The sequence below is a fragment of the Magnolia sinica genome, chromosome 17 (genome assembly GCF_029962835.1).
Source record: "Magnolia sinica isolate HGM2019 chromosome 17, MsV1, whole genome shotgun sequence".
NCBI classification, from domain to species: Eukaryota; Viridiplantae; Streptophyta; class Magnoliopsida; order Magnoliales; family Magnoliaceae; genus Magnolia; species Magnolia sinica.
Window position 1 is genome coordinate 27682248 of NC_080589.1, and position 20212 is coordinate 27702459.

General features: G+C 40.5%; 1 protein-coding gene across 1 annotated transcript in view; it reads left to right on the forward strand.

Moving 5' to 3' along the window:
* LOC131230242 (DEAD-box ATP-dependent RNA helicase 57) overlaps window positions 1–17619 on the forward strand; it is a 60105-nt gene extending 42486 nt beyond the window's left edge. Inside the window, exons 10-12 of the mRNA XM_058226076.1 lie at window positions 2874–2996; window positions 3209–3359; window positions 17070–17619. Coding sequence (XP_058082059.1) covers window positions 2874–2996; window positions 3209–3359; window positions 17070–17278 — 483 coding nt within the window. The 3' untranslated portion in view covers window positions 17279–17619. The remainder of the gene's footprint in view (window positions 1–2873; window positions 2997–3208; window positions 3360–17069) is intronic.
* Window positions 17620–20212: the final 2593 nt, after the last annotated feature.

The following is a 20212-nucleotide window of genomic DNA, read 5'->3' on the forward strand; positions in this document are numbered from 1 at the left end:
TATTGTATTCCCGGATGGTTTTTATATCAATGATTTGCAATACCCAAAAGTTTCGGCTGATACATTGAACACTGCTCTCCATATTCAAAGACAAGCTGAGGATAGGCAAATAAACAATTTTATTGAATAACATCCCTACTTTTACCTTTTTCATGGCCAACTACTCTCTTCAGTACCGGGCTTCCATGATACAGGACAATTAATCACTTGCTCTAAAAGCTCAAATTGTTAGAGAATGTCGAATCAATCCCTTTATCTCATAGCCCAAGCCCCACATCTCATGGGTTAGGACCTCGGCCGAACCCCCCTCGTTGGCCCCAAATCACATGGGTACCGCCTCACACGGGCTGCCCACCCCGAGTGTGTCCCTGCATCCCACAGGCAACCCCACTCGAGCCCGATGTGAAAATGCCCCTGCATTATTCCAATTTCAACAAAATTTGAAGGCTAATCAAGTCGCCAATTTCATGTTCAGTGAGATCTCTATTACAAGGAGGCAAGCACTCAACTTGAATCTCCATGATGAAGAAACACTAGGATATAAGCATCTCTCTTTCCACTGCCACCTTGATCATCCTTGGAATACCTGACATGTCCCTAATCAGTGTCCAAAATATCGGCATCACATCCTTGGGATACATATACGTATCAGTTATCGCACGGGATATATAATTTGTATCGGGTAATTTATTGCACTTTTTGAGAAACATTGGGAAAATGGTTGAATTTTTCAATGAAACTTCATGGATTGTTAAAAATGACCTTAATACACACTTTTAAATCATAACATCTCAAAAAAGAAGTGCACATAATATATTTTCTTTGTATAGGGTCCTAAGCTATGACATTGTCTGACTGGACTATTGTAACTATATTCAAATTGAATGTATAACATTTAGAGCATGTGATGATCATTTCAACGAACACTCCTAAATACTTTGAAATTAGTCTTAATTGACAACTGGTTGAAGGGAAATTTTGAAAAATATATATTAATAATTTAATAATTTTTAATTAAAAAATAATTTTTATTTTTTGAAAATTGACAAGGAATTAACAATTCGGTAGATCAGCCCTCATACATACTTGATTTCATGTTTGGAGTGCAACATTGTAAGCAATTTGGAAGAAATTGGGGAAATTTTGAATTTCCCCGTTTTCCCCCAAATCGGACCACTTACACTCAAATTTCGAAATTCTATATGTGATGATCATTTCATCAAATACATCCTAAATACTTAGAAATTAGTCTCAATTTACAACCTGTTGAAGGAAAATTTTGAAAAAAACATGGAGAATATGACGAACAAATGGGAATCGAAATCAAAGCTCAAGCTCCATGATTTTTCATGTAAAACATGAAGAACCAATGGATTTGTAACCATTTAACATTGATTTAACATAATTTTAACAAAAAAAGGACTAGAAATTGAAAATGCTCACTGGATCGAACATGTGGGATATATTGGCACTACCTGTGCGTTTCGCATCGCACTACCTGTGCGTTTTGTATCGCACAAGTGGGATACAAGATATATCGTGGGATATATCGGCCGATATCGTCGATATTTAAAACATTGCCCCTAATATCTCCGCAAAATTCATTTTTACTAACCTTAGCTTGAATGAAAAGATAAAAAATTCCAAATTTACATAAAAGAAGCATCGAAAGTTTGGATTAAATCCCTTATATGAACAAAAATGGCACATATCACTTGGTTGCAGTGTTCGAAGTATCGCTATTGCTACAAGTTTCGCTGGCCAGGGATACGGAAACAACATCGATATCGCTAATAACCAGAAATGCGGGGAAACATGGGTAAAACGGTGGAATTTTCAGCGAAACATCTGGAGATGTTAAAATGTACATATTTGTATATTTAATAATAAAAAAATTGCAAAAAGAATACATACATAACAAGTTTCCATTTAATGGGGCCTTACAAGCATGTGCTATTGTAAGAAATCAGTCCAACCATCCCATCCGGCCTATTTAACCATCCAACCTTCCATCCAAACATCTATCGATATTGTAAAATATCAACGCATATTATATGTCACCAAGAAATCATCAACAATTGGAAAGGAAATAAAAGATTGTGGTCTTAATATCACACATGTTACGATATCGATAAGATCGAGATATTATCAATATTATCAATGACAAATTGAACACTACATACAACCATATGCCCATGAAAAAAAAAATTGAAATAAAATTTTTTCTAATAAACAAAAATTTGATGATATCAATACGTTGGCGATATTATTGAAATATCGTCCATACACTTATGATACAAGCAGTACCTAGAATTCACATAGTTGAAAATATTGACGATATATTGGCGATATTGATGCATTTGACAATACAAGCGACATCCAGAATTTACATAGTTGAAAATATTGGCGATTATATTAGTGATATTGATACGTTGGCGATATTTAGCGATACATTGCTAATACCTTGAATTTCTGATACTACCAGCGTTATCGGTATCGCTGAGCTAGAGATAAAGATAATATCGGAGATAATTCAAACACTGCCTGGTTGTATGGTCAAATTAGTCAACTGAATTGTCTCCCTGAACTGTTTGCTGCATTGCCAAGTTATTTTGAATTTGGATTCTGGTGGCTTCCTATATCTGTTGCATCCAAAGATAGACTGGAGCAATCAGAGAAAAAACTTGAAACTATCTTTTGCATCTAGAAAGTTTCTTCCTTTTTTAGGAATCTGGACTTGTATTGCATCATGATGTTTCTCTGAAAACAGAATCATGCCATTTGCATTGAGATCTTTGTTTGAGTCAAAATTATCATTATACTTACTGGTTCTGTAGTTCTCTTGTTGTGACTATGATCCTTTTGGTGGCCAGAGTCTGAACCCGCCTATACTTGTGTTTGTCCAAAGCAAAGAAAGAGCAAAGGATCTCTACAAGGAATTAGCATTCGACAACATAAAAGCAGACGTTATCCATGCAGATTTGACTCAGACACAGGTAACTTTGTGCCTTGCATTATCAAATGGTTAAGGTCAACCAACGGTAGTGGATTGTGAATAAATGATAGCTCTAGGACTACTATCTGCATTGCTGTATATCATAGTAGCTTGAGTAGTTTGTTTCTTCTTCTGTTGTATATTTTTCAATAGTTTAAAGTGAAATATGTGCACTATTAATTATTTTATTTTATTTTAAATTTGTTTCCACAGCGAGAAAATGCAGTTGATAGTTTCAGGGCCGGAAAGACGTGGGTTTTAATTGCCACAGATGTTATTGCTCGGGGTATGGACTTTAAGGGCATCAACTGCGTAATAAATTATGATTTCCCTGAATCAGCAGCAGCTTATATTCACCGGATTGGTAAGGCTACTCAACTGATTCCTGTCCTAAACTGTGCACCAGTAAAACATCTTTTGTGCTTCAATTTTGTTCTTTTTTCTTTTGGCCCAACCTCTGGTGTGATGAAAACCCCAATCATGTCATGGAATTCCATATGATTTCTGCTTTGATATTGATTCTATTGACACCCAACACAGCCATGTTGAAGTCTTTTAACTTCCAAGGAACACATTGATTTGGCATTTTAAGGATTGAAAAAACAACCCCCAATTATTAATATTAATCGTTCGTTCTTTATTCTTGTCTATCTTTTTGTGCACACAAGAGCATGCATGAGCACTTGATGTGTGCCTAAGCATGTCGCATGTATTTATAGTTATAACTCTCAGGCTGTTCTGTAATGCATCAGCAGTTACATAAGGTCCGTGCATGGTGGATGCATTTCTCATTAGTTTTTGTATTTATTATTATTGGTGTCCACCCGTAACTAGTAATACCTACATGGTTTAGAAACTGATTTTGGCACCTATGAAAAAAAAAGTTTTGGCGTATCGTATTGTTCACCACTGCTACAGAGTTGTATCACCCTGTATCACCCTGTATTGTGCTCTTTGGGCTGATTCAACCACATCATTCATGAATGATATCGGTATGTATCAGGAGGTACGTACCGGTTTTGGACAATATTTTAAACATTGGATAGCTATGAGCCAATTCCCATGCATATCCCAAGACTGGGCCACTCAAAATTCATGATGGCTTTATGCTTACCTTGATATATAAAGGAAAGTATATGATATTTGATCCTCTGACATGCACAACATGGTTGGGTTTTGAGTTTCTACAAGTAGTGCCCACGGTTTAGAGAGAGTTTTGTTGGGCTACATGCCGTGGATAGACCTTAGTTGCATAATCCTTCTAACTAGGAGCCTCTCCCCCTTTGGACTCTCACTCCCACCCTTGTTTCCTACATGTTTATATTTTTGTGCTTAATGGAGAAAGGATAGCTGACGAGATGGTGGACGGCGAGAATGAACCTATGAGGGAGAACCAACTCCTATCTAGGATCCCTGTCATTACGGAGTTGTTCGCCGGAAAGCTGCTGTTGGGGAAGAGGTGATTCACTGAAAGATCGGATTGAAGGTTACGGCCAGTGTTCGCAATATCGATACTATCGGCTGATATTATTGTTATCGTTGGCTAGCAACATGATATTCGCTTAAACCCCTCAGAAATTACCCAAAAAAAAAAAAGGATTTCTATGTTTTGGCCATTTTTTGGCTTGCATAATTACCAAAAAAAAAAAAAAATTTCGAAATGAAAAAAGAAAAACAGAGAAAAGCTTTGAATTCAACAATCTCGATTTCATACCCTTTTTTCTTCGAATAGAAGTAAGGTTCAAATTGTGCACGGGATTTCGGCGAGAATCTGCCAAAAAACCCTATAGATTTGGATTTTATTGAGGGGATTTGGGAGTTTTGGAGAGATTTTAGGGTTCCGGTGCTTCCAGAACGCTTTTCTGTTTAAAAAATGGGAGCGGATTAGCTGCTGATAGGTTGAATGGCGAGATTCGCAACTAAAGTAATGTCAACAAGTTGTGTGGGCCCCACCATGATGTATGTGTTGTATCCACACCGTCTATCATTTTGGAGAGATCATTTTAGGGAATGAGACGAAGAATGAGGCAGATCCAAAGCTCGAGTGGACCCCACCACAGAAAACCGAGGAGACAGTGATGCCTACCGTTGAAACCTTCCTAGGGCCCATCATGAGATTTTTTGGTGATCCAACCTGTTAATAAGTTAACATGGACATGAACGAAGGGATAACATAAATATCAGCTTGATCGAAAACTTCTGCGGCCCCAAGAAGTTTTTAATGGTGGGCATTCAATCCTCATTGTTTTCTGTGGTGGGTCCACTCGAGCATTGGATTTGACTCATTCTTTGGCTCATGCCCTAAAATGATCTCTCCATAATGATGGACGGTGTGGATACAACACATACATTATGGTGGGGCCCACAGAACTTGGGGACATCACTTCAGCAGCCAATCTGGCTACTCAACTGGTGTGGGTACGTGTTGCGCAAAGACCAGCGCTGATGCTCCTCACCTCCGAGTTGTACGAACAGTCCAAAGGAGATCAAAGTGACATGGCCCCCAAAATGATGTATTTATTATATCCACATGGTTCATCCATTTTCTAATATCATTTTCTAAGATCATTTTAGAGCATTAGCCCAAAAATGAGTCATACCCAAAGCTCAAGTGGACCACACCACAAATAGAAGTGGGACAATGATTCTCACCATCACCATAACGTTTATTTTCCACCCAATCTGTTAATAAGGTCACACAGACCTTGATGGAGAGGAAAAACAAATATCATATTGATCCAAACCTTCTGTGATCCCTAAAAGGGTATCAATGGTAGATGTTCAATCCCCCACTGCTTTTTACAGTATGGTCCACTTGATCTTTCGATCTATCTTATGTTTCGGCTCAAGCCTTATGACAAGCTTGCCAATTGGATGGACGATTTGGATATAACACATACCTCATGATGGGACCCACAGAACTTGGTGACATTAACACACCGGCCAGATCGATGGTGTGTGGTACACCCGCCCATCCACTTCCCCTGTTGGTCTCTTTAACTCAGATGAACCTCCCGTGCGGGCTGTGGGGTCTACTAAAAGATCATTTTAGGGCATCAGTTCAAAAAATGAGAACTTTTTAAGTCTCAAGTGGACCACACCACAGGAAGCAGGGGAGATTGAACGCTTACCATTGATAACTTTTCGGTAGGGACAAGTTTTGGATCAAGTTGATATTTATTTTTTACCTTCATTTAGGTTTATGTGACATTATGAATAGGTTGGATAGCCAAATAAACATCACGATGGGCCTTACAATGTTTTGAACAGATTAGATTGCAAATAACTCAATCACCACTATTTAATGTGGTGTGGTCCGCTTGAGCCTTAAATCTGCCTCTTTTTAGGATCATGTCCTAAAATGACCTGTCAAAATGTATGGACAGCGTGGATAAAATATATATAATATAGTGGGCCCCATACAACCCCTAGTAGGTCCGTCCATCTCTTGTTAGGTACCTGTGAAGCCCAACTTGGGCAAGACCGTGGAACCAGCAATGTGGGTGGGCCCACTGACTGTAGGGGCCACCTCAATGTATGAATTGTATATCCACGCCATTCATATGTTTTTTCAACTTATTTTAGGCCATGGTCCTAGAAATGAATAAGATAATAGTGTTAGGTGGACCACACTATATGAAACAGTGGTTAATGATCATTGAAAACCTTTTGTGGGCCACAAAAGTTTTACATCAAAGTAATATTTGTTTGTCTTTCATCCAAATGACCTTATCAATTGGTTGTGTTTTCATACATGTCCTGATACATTTATAAATCTTATGCGTCATATTTGAATACAGTGGTTTTAGTTCAACCGGACAACACATAGCTTAGGACCCTATACAAAGGAAACCTATTATGTGCACTTCTTTTTTGAGATTTTATGATTTAAAAGTGTGTATTAAGGTCTTTTTTTAATAATCCATGAAGTTTCATTGAAACATTCAACAAATTTCCCAATGTTTCCCCATGTTTCCGATAAATTACGCGATACAAACAATATATCCCGTGAGATAACCGATAGTATTTGTATCCCAAGGGTGCGATACCGATATTTCGAACACTGGTTACGGCAGTGGCAAGTGCTCAGAGAATCAGGAGAAGAAACCAGAAGAGAGGAATCAGGGGACGAAACCAGAAGAGAGGATTTGCAGATGAAGGGAAAGCTATACAGACGGTTGGCCGAGGATCCTGAGAAACAGAAGAACATCTATGGTTTCCCGAAAGAAAACTCAGAAGGGGGATTACCGGTAGAACCAAGGTAGGTGGAAACTATAGGGAATATCCAATGGCTTTTGTTGATAGTTTCCCTATAGATTTGAATTATACAACTTCCAGTGATGTTTTTGTGGATTATGGGGGAGTTAGAGAAGTCATAATTCCAAAAAAAGAAAGGTATTTTGGAAGCAAGGGGCTTTGCTTTTGTTCGTATTACGAAAAGGGAGGAGCTAGAGGAAGAAGTGGAAGCCATCAATGGAGTTCAACCTGGAGGAAGAGAACCGAGGGTTAATGTAGCTCGATATGACCAGGAAGATATTAACAAAGGAAATCAGGCTAAAAAGGCAGTAGAAGTTATCAGGAAGTCAGGACGGTGAAGGAAAACAGAGAAGGTAGGAAGGTGGCGACGAAACTGCTGAAAGATCAAATTGGGGGGAAAAAGGAGGGTAAATCCTTCAAAGATGTGGTAAGCAGCATCCCTACCCATGGGAGGAGAGTTGAAAAAGAGATGGAAAAGGAAGATGGGGAAGGACAGTCACAGAGCAAAGAATGGGTGCGGAAATCGTACTCGAAGGAAGTTCCGACAGTGCAGGTGCATCCAATGGTGGTGCAGAAGGTGTGAGAAGCATTCAAATGGAGCTTTTTGTGTCCATTAGGCCAGGAACGTCTGAGATCGGCTATTACAGAATTGCACTGCAGAAGGGGAGGGTATAGTTGTGAAGTTGATGTTTGATTCTACTGTTTCTCGCTTAACTCATAAGTGGATAGTGATAGTTACTGTTTGTATGCAACTTGTTCAAAGATGAAGTGGTTTGGGAGGCGTCAAGGTGAGAGGACTGGTCAGTCTTTGGCTGGGAAGAGGCATGGTTTCAGATCTGGGAGCGTTCCTTAGAGCTCTGGATCAGCAAAGTGTTTGAAGCAGTGGGTTCCCGTATGGGAAAGGTGGTGGAAATTGATCCTCTGTCAGAAGAATGTTAGATGCTGTGGTTTGCTTGAGTTTGCGTGAGACTGAAGAAGCAAGCTCCAGTTCCAGAAATGGTCACAGTTGCGGTTGGGGAAGACAAGGTGTTGATCGAAGTGGTGGAGTTGGGAAGAATCCTCGAGGGAAGATACAAAGATCTCTTGAAGGACCAGTCGCATTGCATAAGGAAGGCTAGTCTTCTCAAAGTGGCGATAATGGCAGTTCCAACCACGGTAGCTGATGTAGTAGGGATGCTCCAGCTGAGCATGTTACCGAGAGAAGGTACCTTGGAAGATCAGGATTGGCCAGGTAGGGAGATGTGGGGAGTTCGTAAACGGAGGCTCGATGCATATGGAATTCGCTGGCGGAAGTAATGGCAAATGGACAGTGGCAACTGACATTTCGCAGAATCAGGGGGCACATGGCAGGAGGAGCTACAAGAGTGGGTCTTAAGGGGCTGATGATGTCAACAGCCTTAATTGCATGCATCCAGGCCCCAATGCGTGGACAAGGTTGGTGGAGAAAGGAAACAATAGGCTGCCACGTGGAAAGTACCATTTTGAAACGAGAGGTGTTTCTCCCCATGCAAGGAGAGCTTTTCACTTGCGGAAGAGTCATTTGTTGTTACACGTATGAAGGAACTTGAAATCCTTTACACGTGCGAGATGTATGCCCAGTTATATACCCCTCCCTCGATTAGTTTAAACTGTGAATGCTTGCTTCCCGAAACAAAAAAGGTCCCTGATGAGGATTGTGATACTCTTACTAACAGATGGAGTTCACTCAAGGTTTGGATCGAGCTCATTCAAAGATGAAGTCCACCTAGCAGGTATGCAAGGCAAGGAGTCAAAGGATATCAGCGGTAAAGTAGTCATTGTATATAGGGAGGAGCGGAAAGTAGTTCCTTTGCTGTTATGATACAGTTTGAAGGGCAAGAAGGAAAAGGGAGATTAGTGCAAAAGAGAAGAAAGGGAAAGGTTCAAAGGAATTTTGGGGAAAGAAAAGAAAAGAAAATCAAAGAAATACCTTGATTGTTGATGCATATATGCAAGTATGGGGGATATGAGGAAGCCTCACACTCAAGGTGTCCCATATCGGTATCGGTTGGCGTAACGGTGCCCTCCAAAACCGATACGGATACGGGGGCGTAACGGCGATACGGGGGCGTAACGGCCCGTAGCGGTGCAAAAAATTTTTTTTGCTAAAAAAATATGAAAAAATATAGATTAAATCCAGAATATTCTAAGCATTCCAAATATGCATTCATTTATAAATTGGAACATATTTATGGTGGTGTAACGGTCCACTCTTTAGTGAGAAGTTGTATCGAACTGTCTAATGAATTTATGAACCAGATAACCTGAATTTGACTACAAAATTTATATATTTAATTTTTTAAATATTTAATTTATATATTTAACAACTTGATATCATTTCTCCCAATAGTTCTTAAAAAAAAAGAAATTAAATTTAGGTAGATGGCGTTGTCAATTTGGGGCTGACTTGGAGGACCAATCTATACACCAAATCGGCCTCAAATTCATGCAATTTATTGTCATTATCCCACTTATGAATTAGTGGACATTTATTGGATAGTGAATCATGAAAAAAAATCAAAAGACCCTATTTTAAAAAATAAAAGTCCACAAATTAACAATTAAAACTATTCAAACAATTTGATTTTGGCATTGTTAGTTAGCAATTGCAGTTCATAATTTAATTGCTAAATTTTAAGTTAATATATATCTCGTGTACAATTTTTTAAGGCTCGAATTAGGCGGGACTCAGATTGTGAAGTGTAGCACACGTGTCAAAGTTTTTTGGGCCCCACCCATGATGAATGTGTTATATCCACACCGTCCATCCATTTTGCCAAATAATTTTAGGGCATGAGCTCAAAAATGAAGCACATCCAAAGCTCAGGTGGACTGCACCATAAGAAACAACACTAATTAAACGTTCACCATTAAAAAATTATTAAAGGCTACAAAAGTTTTAGATCAAGGTGACATGTGTGTTTTCTCTTCATTCACGTCAGTGTGACTCAATTAATAAGTTAGATTGAAAATAAACATTACAATGGACCTTAAGAAATTTTTAATGGTGAGCATTCTATAACCACTGTTTCGATGGTGTGGTCCACATGAGATTTGGATATTATTAATTTTTTAGATCCTGATGTAAAATGACGTGGCAAAATGGATGGACGACATGCATAAAATATATACATCATGGTGGGGCCCACTCAAGTCTGATCAAATCAGATTGGATGGAAAATAACGTTACCGTGGGCCTACGAATTGTTTTACGGTGAAAATATTATCTCCGCTGCTATTTTTGGTGCCGTCCAGATGATCGCTGGATATAATTCATTTTTGGGGTAGTGCTCTAAAATGATCTCTGAAAATAGATGAACGGTGTAGATGTAATAAATACATCACTGTGGAGCCCACGTAACTTTGATCTCCTTTGAACCGTTCGTACAACTCGGAGCTCGAGGAGTGTCAGCGCTCGTCTTAGTGTTACACGTACCCTAGCTGGTGCGCGGTACGCCTGAAAAAAAAAAACAGAAAGAGGGAAACCGAAAAGAAAAGAGGGAAAGAAGAGAAGAAAAAAGAGGGAAAGAGGAAAGGAAGAGAGAGAGAGAGAGAGAGAGAGAGAGAGAGAGAGGAAGAAGAAGAGGAAGAAGAGGAAGAAGGCCGCAGCCGGGGCCGTAGCCGCAGCCGCAGCCGTAGAAGAAGAAGAAGAAGAAGAAGAAGAAGAAGAAGAAAGAGAAGAAGAAGAAGAAGAAAATAAAGGAAAACAGGTATGTTTGTATTTTTTTTTTTAAAGGCCCGTAACAGCCGTTACGGGTCAGTAACGGCCGTTACGCCCGTAACGGTCCCGTAACGGCCGTTACGTGTACAGAATATGGACTCGGCCGATACGACCCCGAAACGCGTAACGGGTACCACCGTTACCCGATACGTAACCGTTTTGGGACACCCTGCTCACACTTCCATTGATGAAGATAGGCCTCACACCGATCTTCCTTCCAAATCACATGGAAGACACAACACATGAAGATTAGAGAGAAAGTAGAAGAATTTTCTTTCTTTTTAATGAGCAAAAAACCACATGAGAGAGGTCACACACCCTCATCTTTAAATAGCCTTAGAAACTTTTCCAAATTACAATAAAGTCCCTATCTCCTTTGATTAAAATAACCTTACTAATACCCTTCATAAATAGTTCAAAAAACATAAATCAAGCTGAAAAATAAACCCTAAGACAATCCTAAGCCTATGTATCATCCATCGTGCCGCACAAGTTGTCATGGTTGCGATCCGACGGTAATGATGGTCTTGATCAAGATCCGATGTTCAGAATGAGATGATGATGGAAATCAATGGTCCGATGCTCCTATGGAAGATGTCACGAAGATCTAGGCCTACTAGTGGGCCCCATGTATTGGTTGTCCATCCACAAGGACACTAGTGCTCTCCTCCTTGCGTACACTCGAACAGGCGTGCGGATGTCCTCATCACAAGGTTTTAGAAAATGCTGAGTGGGGCAATCTTAGAATTGCAAGGGTTTAATTGCACATGAAGTCATAGATTCTTTATACAAAGGAAAGAAAAAAAGGAGTGATTTGCAAATTGGACTTGGAAAAGGCATATGATTATGTGGATTGGGACTTTCTAGATTACATGCTGGATCATTTGGGTTGTGGCCAGAAGTGGAGAAGGTGGATGCAAACCAATGTTTTAAATAGTGCCCGTAGCGTACGCTACATAGCGTAGCGTGGCCGTAACACTACGTGGTGTCCCAAATAGCGTAAATCCCCTGTAGCGTACGCTACAACTACGTAGCGCGTAGCGTCAATGGCGTAAGCTACAATGTATTTTTTAACTATTTTAGTCTTTTATTATTTTTTCACGTTTTCTTTGTTTCTAATGTTGAATGTGACACTTGTATTGTACTTGATACTTTTAACCTATGGGATTTTTATTTCTTTTCATAATTGTGACTTGTGGTTTCAATTAGACATTATTAATTAAAGTGGTTTTCTTAGAAAGTTGTTGATGTGATAATTATTTGATTTGGCTTATATATGTGGATTGACTTTTGATAAATAATAACTAATAACTTTTTGAACATGCTTATAATTCATAAAATGAATCATCCTTTAGTCATTTTTATATTTTTTCCTCCTTTTTTCACTATTTATTATATTTGTCCTATTTTAAAATTAAAAAATAGAAGTATCATGTAGCTTACGCTACACGCTACGTATTTACGCTACACGCTATAGAGGGTTGAGCGTCACGCATCACGCTACCGCTATTTAGAACACTGATGCAAACCTATGCTAAGTTGGCATTATTTTCAGTTTTGGTAAATGGCTCTCCTAAAGGCAATTTCTCGGCATCAAGGGACTTGAGGCAAAGGGAGTAACTATCTTCGTACTTATTCATACTAGTGGTGGAGGCGTTAAGTCATATGATTCAATGAGGAGTGGATACAAAATTGATAGAAGGGTTCAAGGTGGACAAGTCAGAATGCCCCGCATCACATGGGTACCGTCTCACATGAGCCACCCACCTCACATGGGCCACCCACCCAGAGTGTGCCCTTGCATCTCACAGGCCACCCCACTTAAGCTCGGTGTGAAAATGCCTTTGCATTGAACACCTCTTGTGAGGAGTCTCGAATACGAGACCTTCTGCTCTGATATTACTTTGATACAGGACAACTAACCACTTGCTTTAAAAACTTGAACTAATAGAGCATGGCGAATCAATCCTTTTATCTCATAGCCCAGGCCCCACATCCCATGGGTTAGGACCTCGACCGAACCCTCCTCGTGGGCCCCACATCACATGGATACCGCCTCACACGAGCCACCCGCCCTGAGTGTGCCCCTGCATCCCACAGGGCTCCCCACTAGAGCCCGATGTGAAAATGCCCCTGCATTAGGTGGCTTCAAGATTAACGGTAAATATAAGTAAATGTGAATTAATGCAGGGGCATTTTCACATCGGGCTCGAGTGGGGTCGCCTGTGGGATGCAGGGACACTCGGGGTGGGTGACCCATGTGATTTGGGGCCCACAGGGGAGGTTTCATGTTCGAGACTGCTCATCGGGGGTGATTAATGCGCATTTCACATCGGGCTCGAGTGGGGTAGCCCGTGGGATGCGGGGACACACTCGGGGTAGGCGGCCTATGTGATTTGGGGCCCACGAAGGGAGTTCGGCTGAGGTCCTAACCCATGCTATGTGGGGCCTGGGCTATGAGATAAAGGGATTAATTCGCCATACTCTAACAGTTCGAGCTTTTAGAGCAAATAGTTAATTGTCTTGCATCAAATTGGTATTAGAGCGGGAGGTCTCGTGTTCAAGACTCTTCACTGGGGGTGATTAATGTAGGGGCATTTTCATACTGGGCTCAAGTGGGGTCGCCTGTGGGATGCAGGGGCACACTTGGGGTGAGTGACTAATGTGATTTGGGCCCACGGGGGAGGTCTCGTGTTCGAGACTTCTCACCAGGGGTGATTAATGCGCATTTCACACTGGGCTCGAGTGGGGTAGCCCGTTGGATGCGAGGACACACTCGGGGTGGGCGGCCCATGTGATTTGGGGCCCACGAAGGGGGTTCGGCCGAGGTCCTAAACTCATGAGATGCAGGGCCTGGGCTAATGAGATAAAGAGATTAATTCGCCATACTCTAACAGTTCGAGCTTTTAGAGCAAGTGGTTAATTGTCCTGCGTCATGAATTCTTAGGGGATACATTTAGGGGCAGTAGATTTGCTAGTATTTTTGCTTAATGGATGTGATCGTTTCCTTCGGCCTATTTATGCTTACCTCCATGTATAGGAAGACCGGATTACCATTCATGGGACAAGGTGATAGAAAGATTCGAAAGGAAGTTATCGATTTCGAAAAGAAGACATTTTTCCTTAGGGGGAATATCAAAGTTGATAAAAGTGGCCATGCCAAATCTACCGGTTTACCACATCTCTATTTAGATGTCCGAAATCGGTCATAAATCGTTTGGAGAAAATTAAGCGACACTTTGGCAAGGAGCAAAAGACGAACAAAAATTGCATGTAATGAAATGGGAGGAGGTATGCTGCCTTTTCATGAAGGTTGGGCTAGCATAAAAATTTGGAGGTGATGAGCAATGTGCTATTGGAAAATGGCTTTGGCATCTTGGGGAGGAGGATGATTTTTTATGTGAAAACAAGTTATATCAAAGAAATATGGCTTAGAGGAAGGGGGAAGGAGGATAAGAGTCTTCTTTATATAACACATCGGGGGTTTGGAAAGTGATAGTAGGATTGAGAGGGAAATTTAAGGAAGGGTTAGGTTTCTCGTTGGGGGATGGTAGCAGTATTCGCTTATGGGTTGACGTTTGGATGGGGGGCAGGCATAACGGTTGTTACCTCCATAATGGTCAAAAAAGCCCTGTAACGGTTGAAAAGCAACCACTTTTTTTTTTTTTTTCTTTGTAAATTCTATTTAAGTCCGTTTTCTCCTCAATTTTCTATTTTTCTCATTCCAAAAACTTTCCTAACTAACTCTACAGTAGATTTCGACGACTCTTACTACGGTTTTTGAAGCAATCTAGGCGAATCGAACTTCGGGGGCTATTTTTTCAAAAAAAGAGGTATTTATGCCTTCCCCCCAATTTCTAGTTCTAATGCCTGATTGTAATGTGTAAACATTAGAGACACATAACCATGGTCATAAATTCACCAAACAACACTCTCACCAAAGAGTGGATCATTACGATACCATAAACATGTTCAACCGTGTGTATTGGCCAATACCCGTATCGGTAACGGTGGTGACCGCCACCATTATTGATACAAAATACCTCAAGTAGAAGCGATGATTATGTTGTTGGTAATGTTTCAAAAAGTAATGGCTTAGGTGGGAGAGTGGGATTCTATGGTCTGGTTGGAAGAGAAATCAGGTAAATTCTCAGTCAGATCATTCTAAAACTTTATGGCTGGGGTCTTCGTCAGAAAAAAGGATTACAGTCACATAGCCCTAGTGTGGTCTTGTAGGGTTCCTCACAAAGTGGCGGCTTTAGCTTGGCTTGTGGGAAGAAAGGTGGTGGTAATGGTTGGTAATCTATGAGAGAGAGGGATGGTGATAATGAATATATGTTTGATGTGCATGCAAGATGAAGAGACGGTGAACCATCTTTTTCTTCATTGCTCATTTGCTAGATAAGTATGGGATTTTATTTATTTTTCCTCAAAATTTGAAATATTTTGGGTTATGCTAGAATCCATAGAAAGCTTCTTCCGGATATGGGATAGGGGAGGAATTGGTAAGGAAGCGAAAGCATGATGAAAGATGTCATTGCTGGCTGTATGTGAGGAAAGGAACAGTAGATGTTTTTGGAATAGTAGTAGTTGGGCAAGCGAGGTTTTCAAAAAGACGAAAGCAAATGTAAAGGAATGGGAGTCTGCCATAAAGTGGTGGGGCAGCTCTAAATTTTTTCCCCCTCTTCTGCTTTTGGCTTGAGGCCAAGCAATAATAAATTATCACCTTTCAAAATAAATAAATAAATAAGTAAATAAATAGAGCAAATGCTTCCCCACTCCCTCTCCCAAGTCAGATGTTGCTTCGCCTCACACTTTGTGCCACTATGGGATGGACCAGATCGCAAAATTCTCTCAGATCGTATAATGGCCCTTTCCAGTTAAATGCAGGCTGTTACTGTACTTATCTTTTTGATGATCGATTTGTAGGCCACTAACTGAAAGGTTTTGGATCACAGTCCATCCACGGTGGAACCCTATAGATCAATGGTCTGGATACTGAATATCCTTTCACATCCTCAGTCAAGGATCCTCTAATATCACAGATCCTTTTTCCTCTATCTGAGAACTGGGCAGCAGTCACTACTCGTGGATCTCTTGTGGAACTCTCTTTAACTTAGTTTAATCTTCTATCTGATTTTCCCTTCTGTTCTTTGAGTTATTTCCCTCATCCTTTTGATATTTATATAACAGAATGTACCAGTGTTATGTATTCCAATATATTATATGAAAGATGGTAATTTATCTGCCACTAGCTTTTATGTTACATCTGAATGCTATTTGAGTTCTTCCTGTAACCATATTTAGTTTGGACTAGTGTCTTCCCAGCATTTCTTAAATGGTGGTGACTCATTTTCCGCACATGACATAAATGGTGTCAATCCAGACTCACACTGATCAATGGCTTGGACAACCCAATCATGGGCTCTGTGTCTATAAACTTCTTGTACAATAGGGAATTTCCATATGGATATTCTCTGGCATTTATGAGTTGGGACTTGGGAGTGACTCATCCACCATAGACCTGGGCATAAACAGTGGTTAATCCACAGAGTCCAAAATGGCATTGTTCAGACTATCATTACCATCCAATCGGAAGCCATTAAATTGACAGTAAAAAAGAAAATGTTCAGCAGCTTAAATTCAATGGCCACTAACAGATGGCTAAAGATGTCCCAACCAGTTTGATTGTGCACTACTCTCAATTGACAATTAGGCCTACAAGTTGAGCAACCTGGATTTGTGTACATCTATGCACTGATTACAAGGATGAACCACCACCATTGACAAAGTAATGGAACATAAGCATAGCAGTCTAGTCCTTTTTGTTTATCTGAGTCCATGAAATCCTGCGGACACAGGAATGTTTTGATGCTGTGATCTATTGTGGATTTCAATCATCCTCCAACTCTGCCTTTTTTTTTTCCCGTCACATTTCCTGCAAGGTTTTTGGGGTTTCAAATGATAAAAGGTGAAAGGCATTCTCTAATTGATACCGAACTCTTTTTGTTCTTCATCTCCTACCTAGTTTGGTAATTCATCTAAAATCTTGCTGGTGCATGGTTTCTTTTTGAATAGGTCGGTCGGGCAGAGCAGGGAGGAGCGGGGAAGCTTTAACATTGTACACGGAAGATGATGTGCCATTTTTACGGAATATAGCCAATGTGATGGTGGCGTCAGGTTGTGAGGTTCCTTCTTGGATCCTGGCCTTGCCCAAGCTCCGGCGAAAGAAGCACCGGCCACAGAGAGATTCTATTTCGATACAACCAACAGATGATGGGAAGTGATTAGAAGTGGACTTCAAGCTTCAGCAGGCATTTCCTGTTCTTTTCAGTATTGAATTCCTTCTTCTTCTTCTTTTTTTCATTCTAATTTCCATTGCAATCCTGTGAGGGTGCTTGTCTTCGATAGCTCTGTTTTTGTCACACCTTGATCTCAAATGAAAATTCCTCTCTGCCATGCATTGATGCTCCGGTGGCGTTTTTGCCAGTCACAAAATCCGAATGATGTCAGATGCCATACTTGTTGGAACAATACAGTTGGTGGATTTTGGATGATCTGATTTTGGAGGTTTGCTGAATTCTTATAGGTGACCTTTCCCACCGTTGGAGGCATGGGAGTTCATTCATGCTAATGTTTTATTCTTTTAAATTTGCTTATGAGGACTGAGGGGGAGGTGGTTTATTTCCCCTTTGATATGAGGCACTCTATACTTGATGCCATGACAAGCATGCATGGTATGTTGACCATTCATCTGGCAGGCCCTAATGTGAATGGACTGTTTTCAAAAAAAAAAAAAAAAAGCCCCATTGGAGATGGACGAGCATAGGCTTCATGAATGGTTTGGATTTCTCATCTACGCATTATGGAATTTGAGTGCTAAGGTCCAAGTAGGATATGGGTGTCTAATAATAATAAATCCTTTGGTTTCATTTTCTCAGTGAACAATGCAAGTAGGGGTTACCAATGGGTCGGGCCACCCATTTGGACTGAACTAGCTACAAATAGGTCTGGCAATTTGCGGGCCTCAGGTTCGTAGAGGGCTGGATTTTGAACTGACATATTTATCGTGGTGCACTAAATTAGTGATGGATCAGCTGAGCCGATTGCAGGGCACCGATCAGGGAAAAGGACCGTTGATATTATCTTTGAGCCGTCCATGTTGATACTATCTTAGAATGGTCCATGCGCACAATTCTCTAAATTAGCATGGGCCATCCCTTGTTGGCCCCTTTATTTTGACATCTTGGATCACTGAACGATGTGCCCTACTGCACAAACCGATAGCTACAATGTACGGTGTAATCTCTCCTCTTGAGTGTTGTATATATATGTGTGTGTGTGTGTATTGGATCTGGTTGCTCTCTCCTATTGATTGTACAGTATTTCAAAATACACAGTTGTACGAGTTGCGCCTGAGGTACAGCTGTGGAAAATAAACATCCTCGCAGGATTCCTTCCCACACCAGAGCCTTCTCGTAGGAGTCACGCCTCAGGAACACGTGTACGTAATTGGGGCAGGTCACGCAGACTTTGGAATTTAGAACAAGTGCCGACATTTAAAGCAATAAGAAGTAGACCTCTCACTAATTTGCAGGGACGGAGATCAACGACGGGGATAGTCCAAAAGCCAAATGCAAGGAAGGAGATTAATGATGGGGATAGTCCGAAAGCCAAATGCAAGGGAGGAGATTAACGATGGGGATAGTCTGAAAGCTAAATTTAAGGAAGGAGATTGACGGGGATAGTCCAATAGCCAACAGTTAAAGCAATAAGAAGTAGAGGTCTCACTACTTATCTGCAAGTATTAATACGGCAGGAGGAGTCTCAAAGTCTGTAGTGAGTGATGTTGCTGTGAATCGGCTGTATTAGTCTCACCAAAAATAATGAAGATGGATGTCAACAATGCTTATTCTACCAAAAGAATAAGACATGGTGGGCCCAACAGCTCATTCCTGCCCCACGTGCAAGGCCGGGTCTTCCTTGTTGGTAGGTGTGTGATTTTTGAGCGGCTAATCCAGTAGACATCTGGATCAGATGGAAAGTATGTTCGAATACTTTGGGAAATGATCTGGGAATGGATGCTGGAAAAAAGCTTTCCAGTGGTCGGTGATGGCCTTGGGCACTGTGGCCCCAGCCATTTCCACCTCTGATTTGCTTGGGTGGGCTCCGATGAACTGACTCAGGTTCTTTTGGAAGCCTATTCATGGCAAGGTCACATGTCCATGCAGGACCCAATAGGTACTTCTGGAAGCCTAAGCATGGCAAAGTCACAAATTGATACAGGACTCATGGGAGTCATTGATCATGATCTACGGACAAGATCATCGATGTCATTGGGATACCATCCATGTCATCAGTGGATAAGATTTACATGATTATCGTAAATCAGGTCTTTAGGATCGTTACTTTCTGATGCATTATTTTTAAAGAGACATTCTGCTATCTAATGTTCCTGTTTTTCACAATTGCAATACTTGTATTTCTTTTGCTTGTTAAAATGCCTCTTGTTGCGATTATTAGGGCTTGAAGTCCTTTTTTACTTGTCCAAGGACGTGCTGTTTCTCAGACGGAAGTTGGTTAGGTCATGTTTACACGAGGAGGAGTTCTTGCATAGCGGCTATCCTGCCTGACAAATTAATAGCCATAAGTGCAGGCTCCCATGAATGTAGCAGACTATGAACAATGGCAGAAACTTGCATTCTATCGAATATGGCTCTTTCATTTTAGTAGAATTGAATTTCTCCTCTATCAATTGGACGTAAGTATCTAATGCGTTTCCATATGCTCAAGTAATTACAACGAATACCTCTTTAGTGGTTAGAGCTGCTTCATAGATAATTTTCAAGTCTAGATTCATGAATGTCACTAGTGTGGACTCAGTTAATTTTGTCATATTCTATAAAACATTAACATGGCATCATTGACGCAGGGATGGACGTGATGAGATCGAGCACTATCTTCCTTAAGGATAACTACTCCGAATCCACGGAGTTTCTCTAGACTCCTCACAGAGATTCCTCGAATCCACGAGGGAGAAGAAATAAATTCTAATAAAATAGAACATAACTTAATTCATGATTGTCTAATATGTATGTGTTATTTTTTATTTTATTTTATTTTATTTTACTTTTTTTGTTTTCTGTTTCTGTTAGCTGGTTAGTTCACCCCATTGTCAGTTCACACTTCTAATATGTATGTCTTTGTTAAACCATTAATAA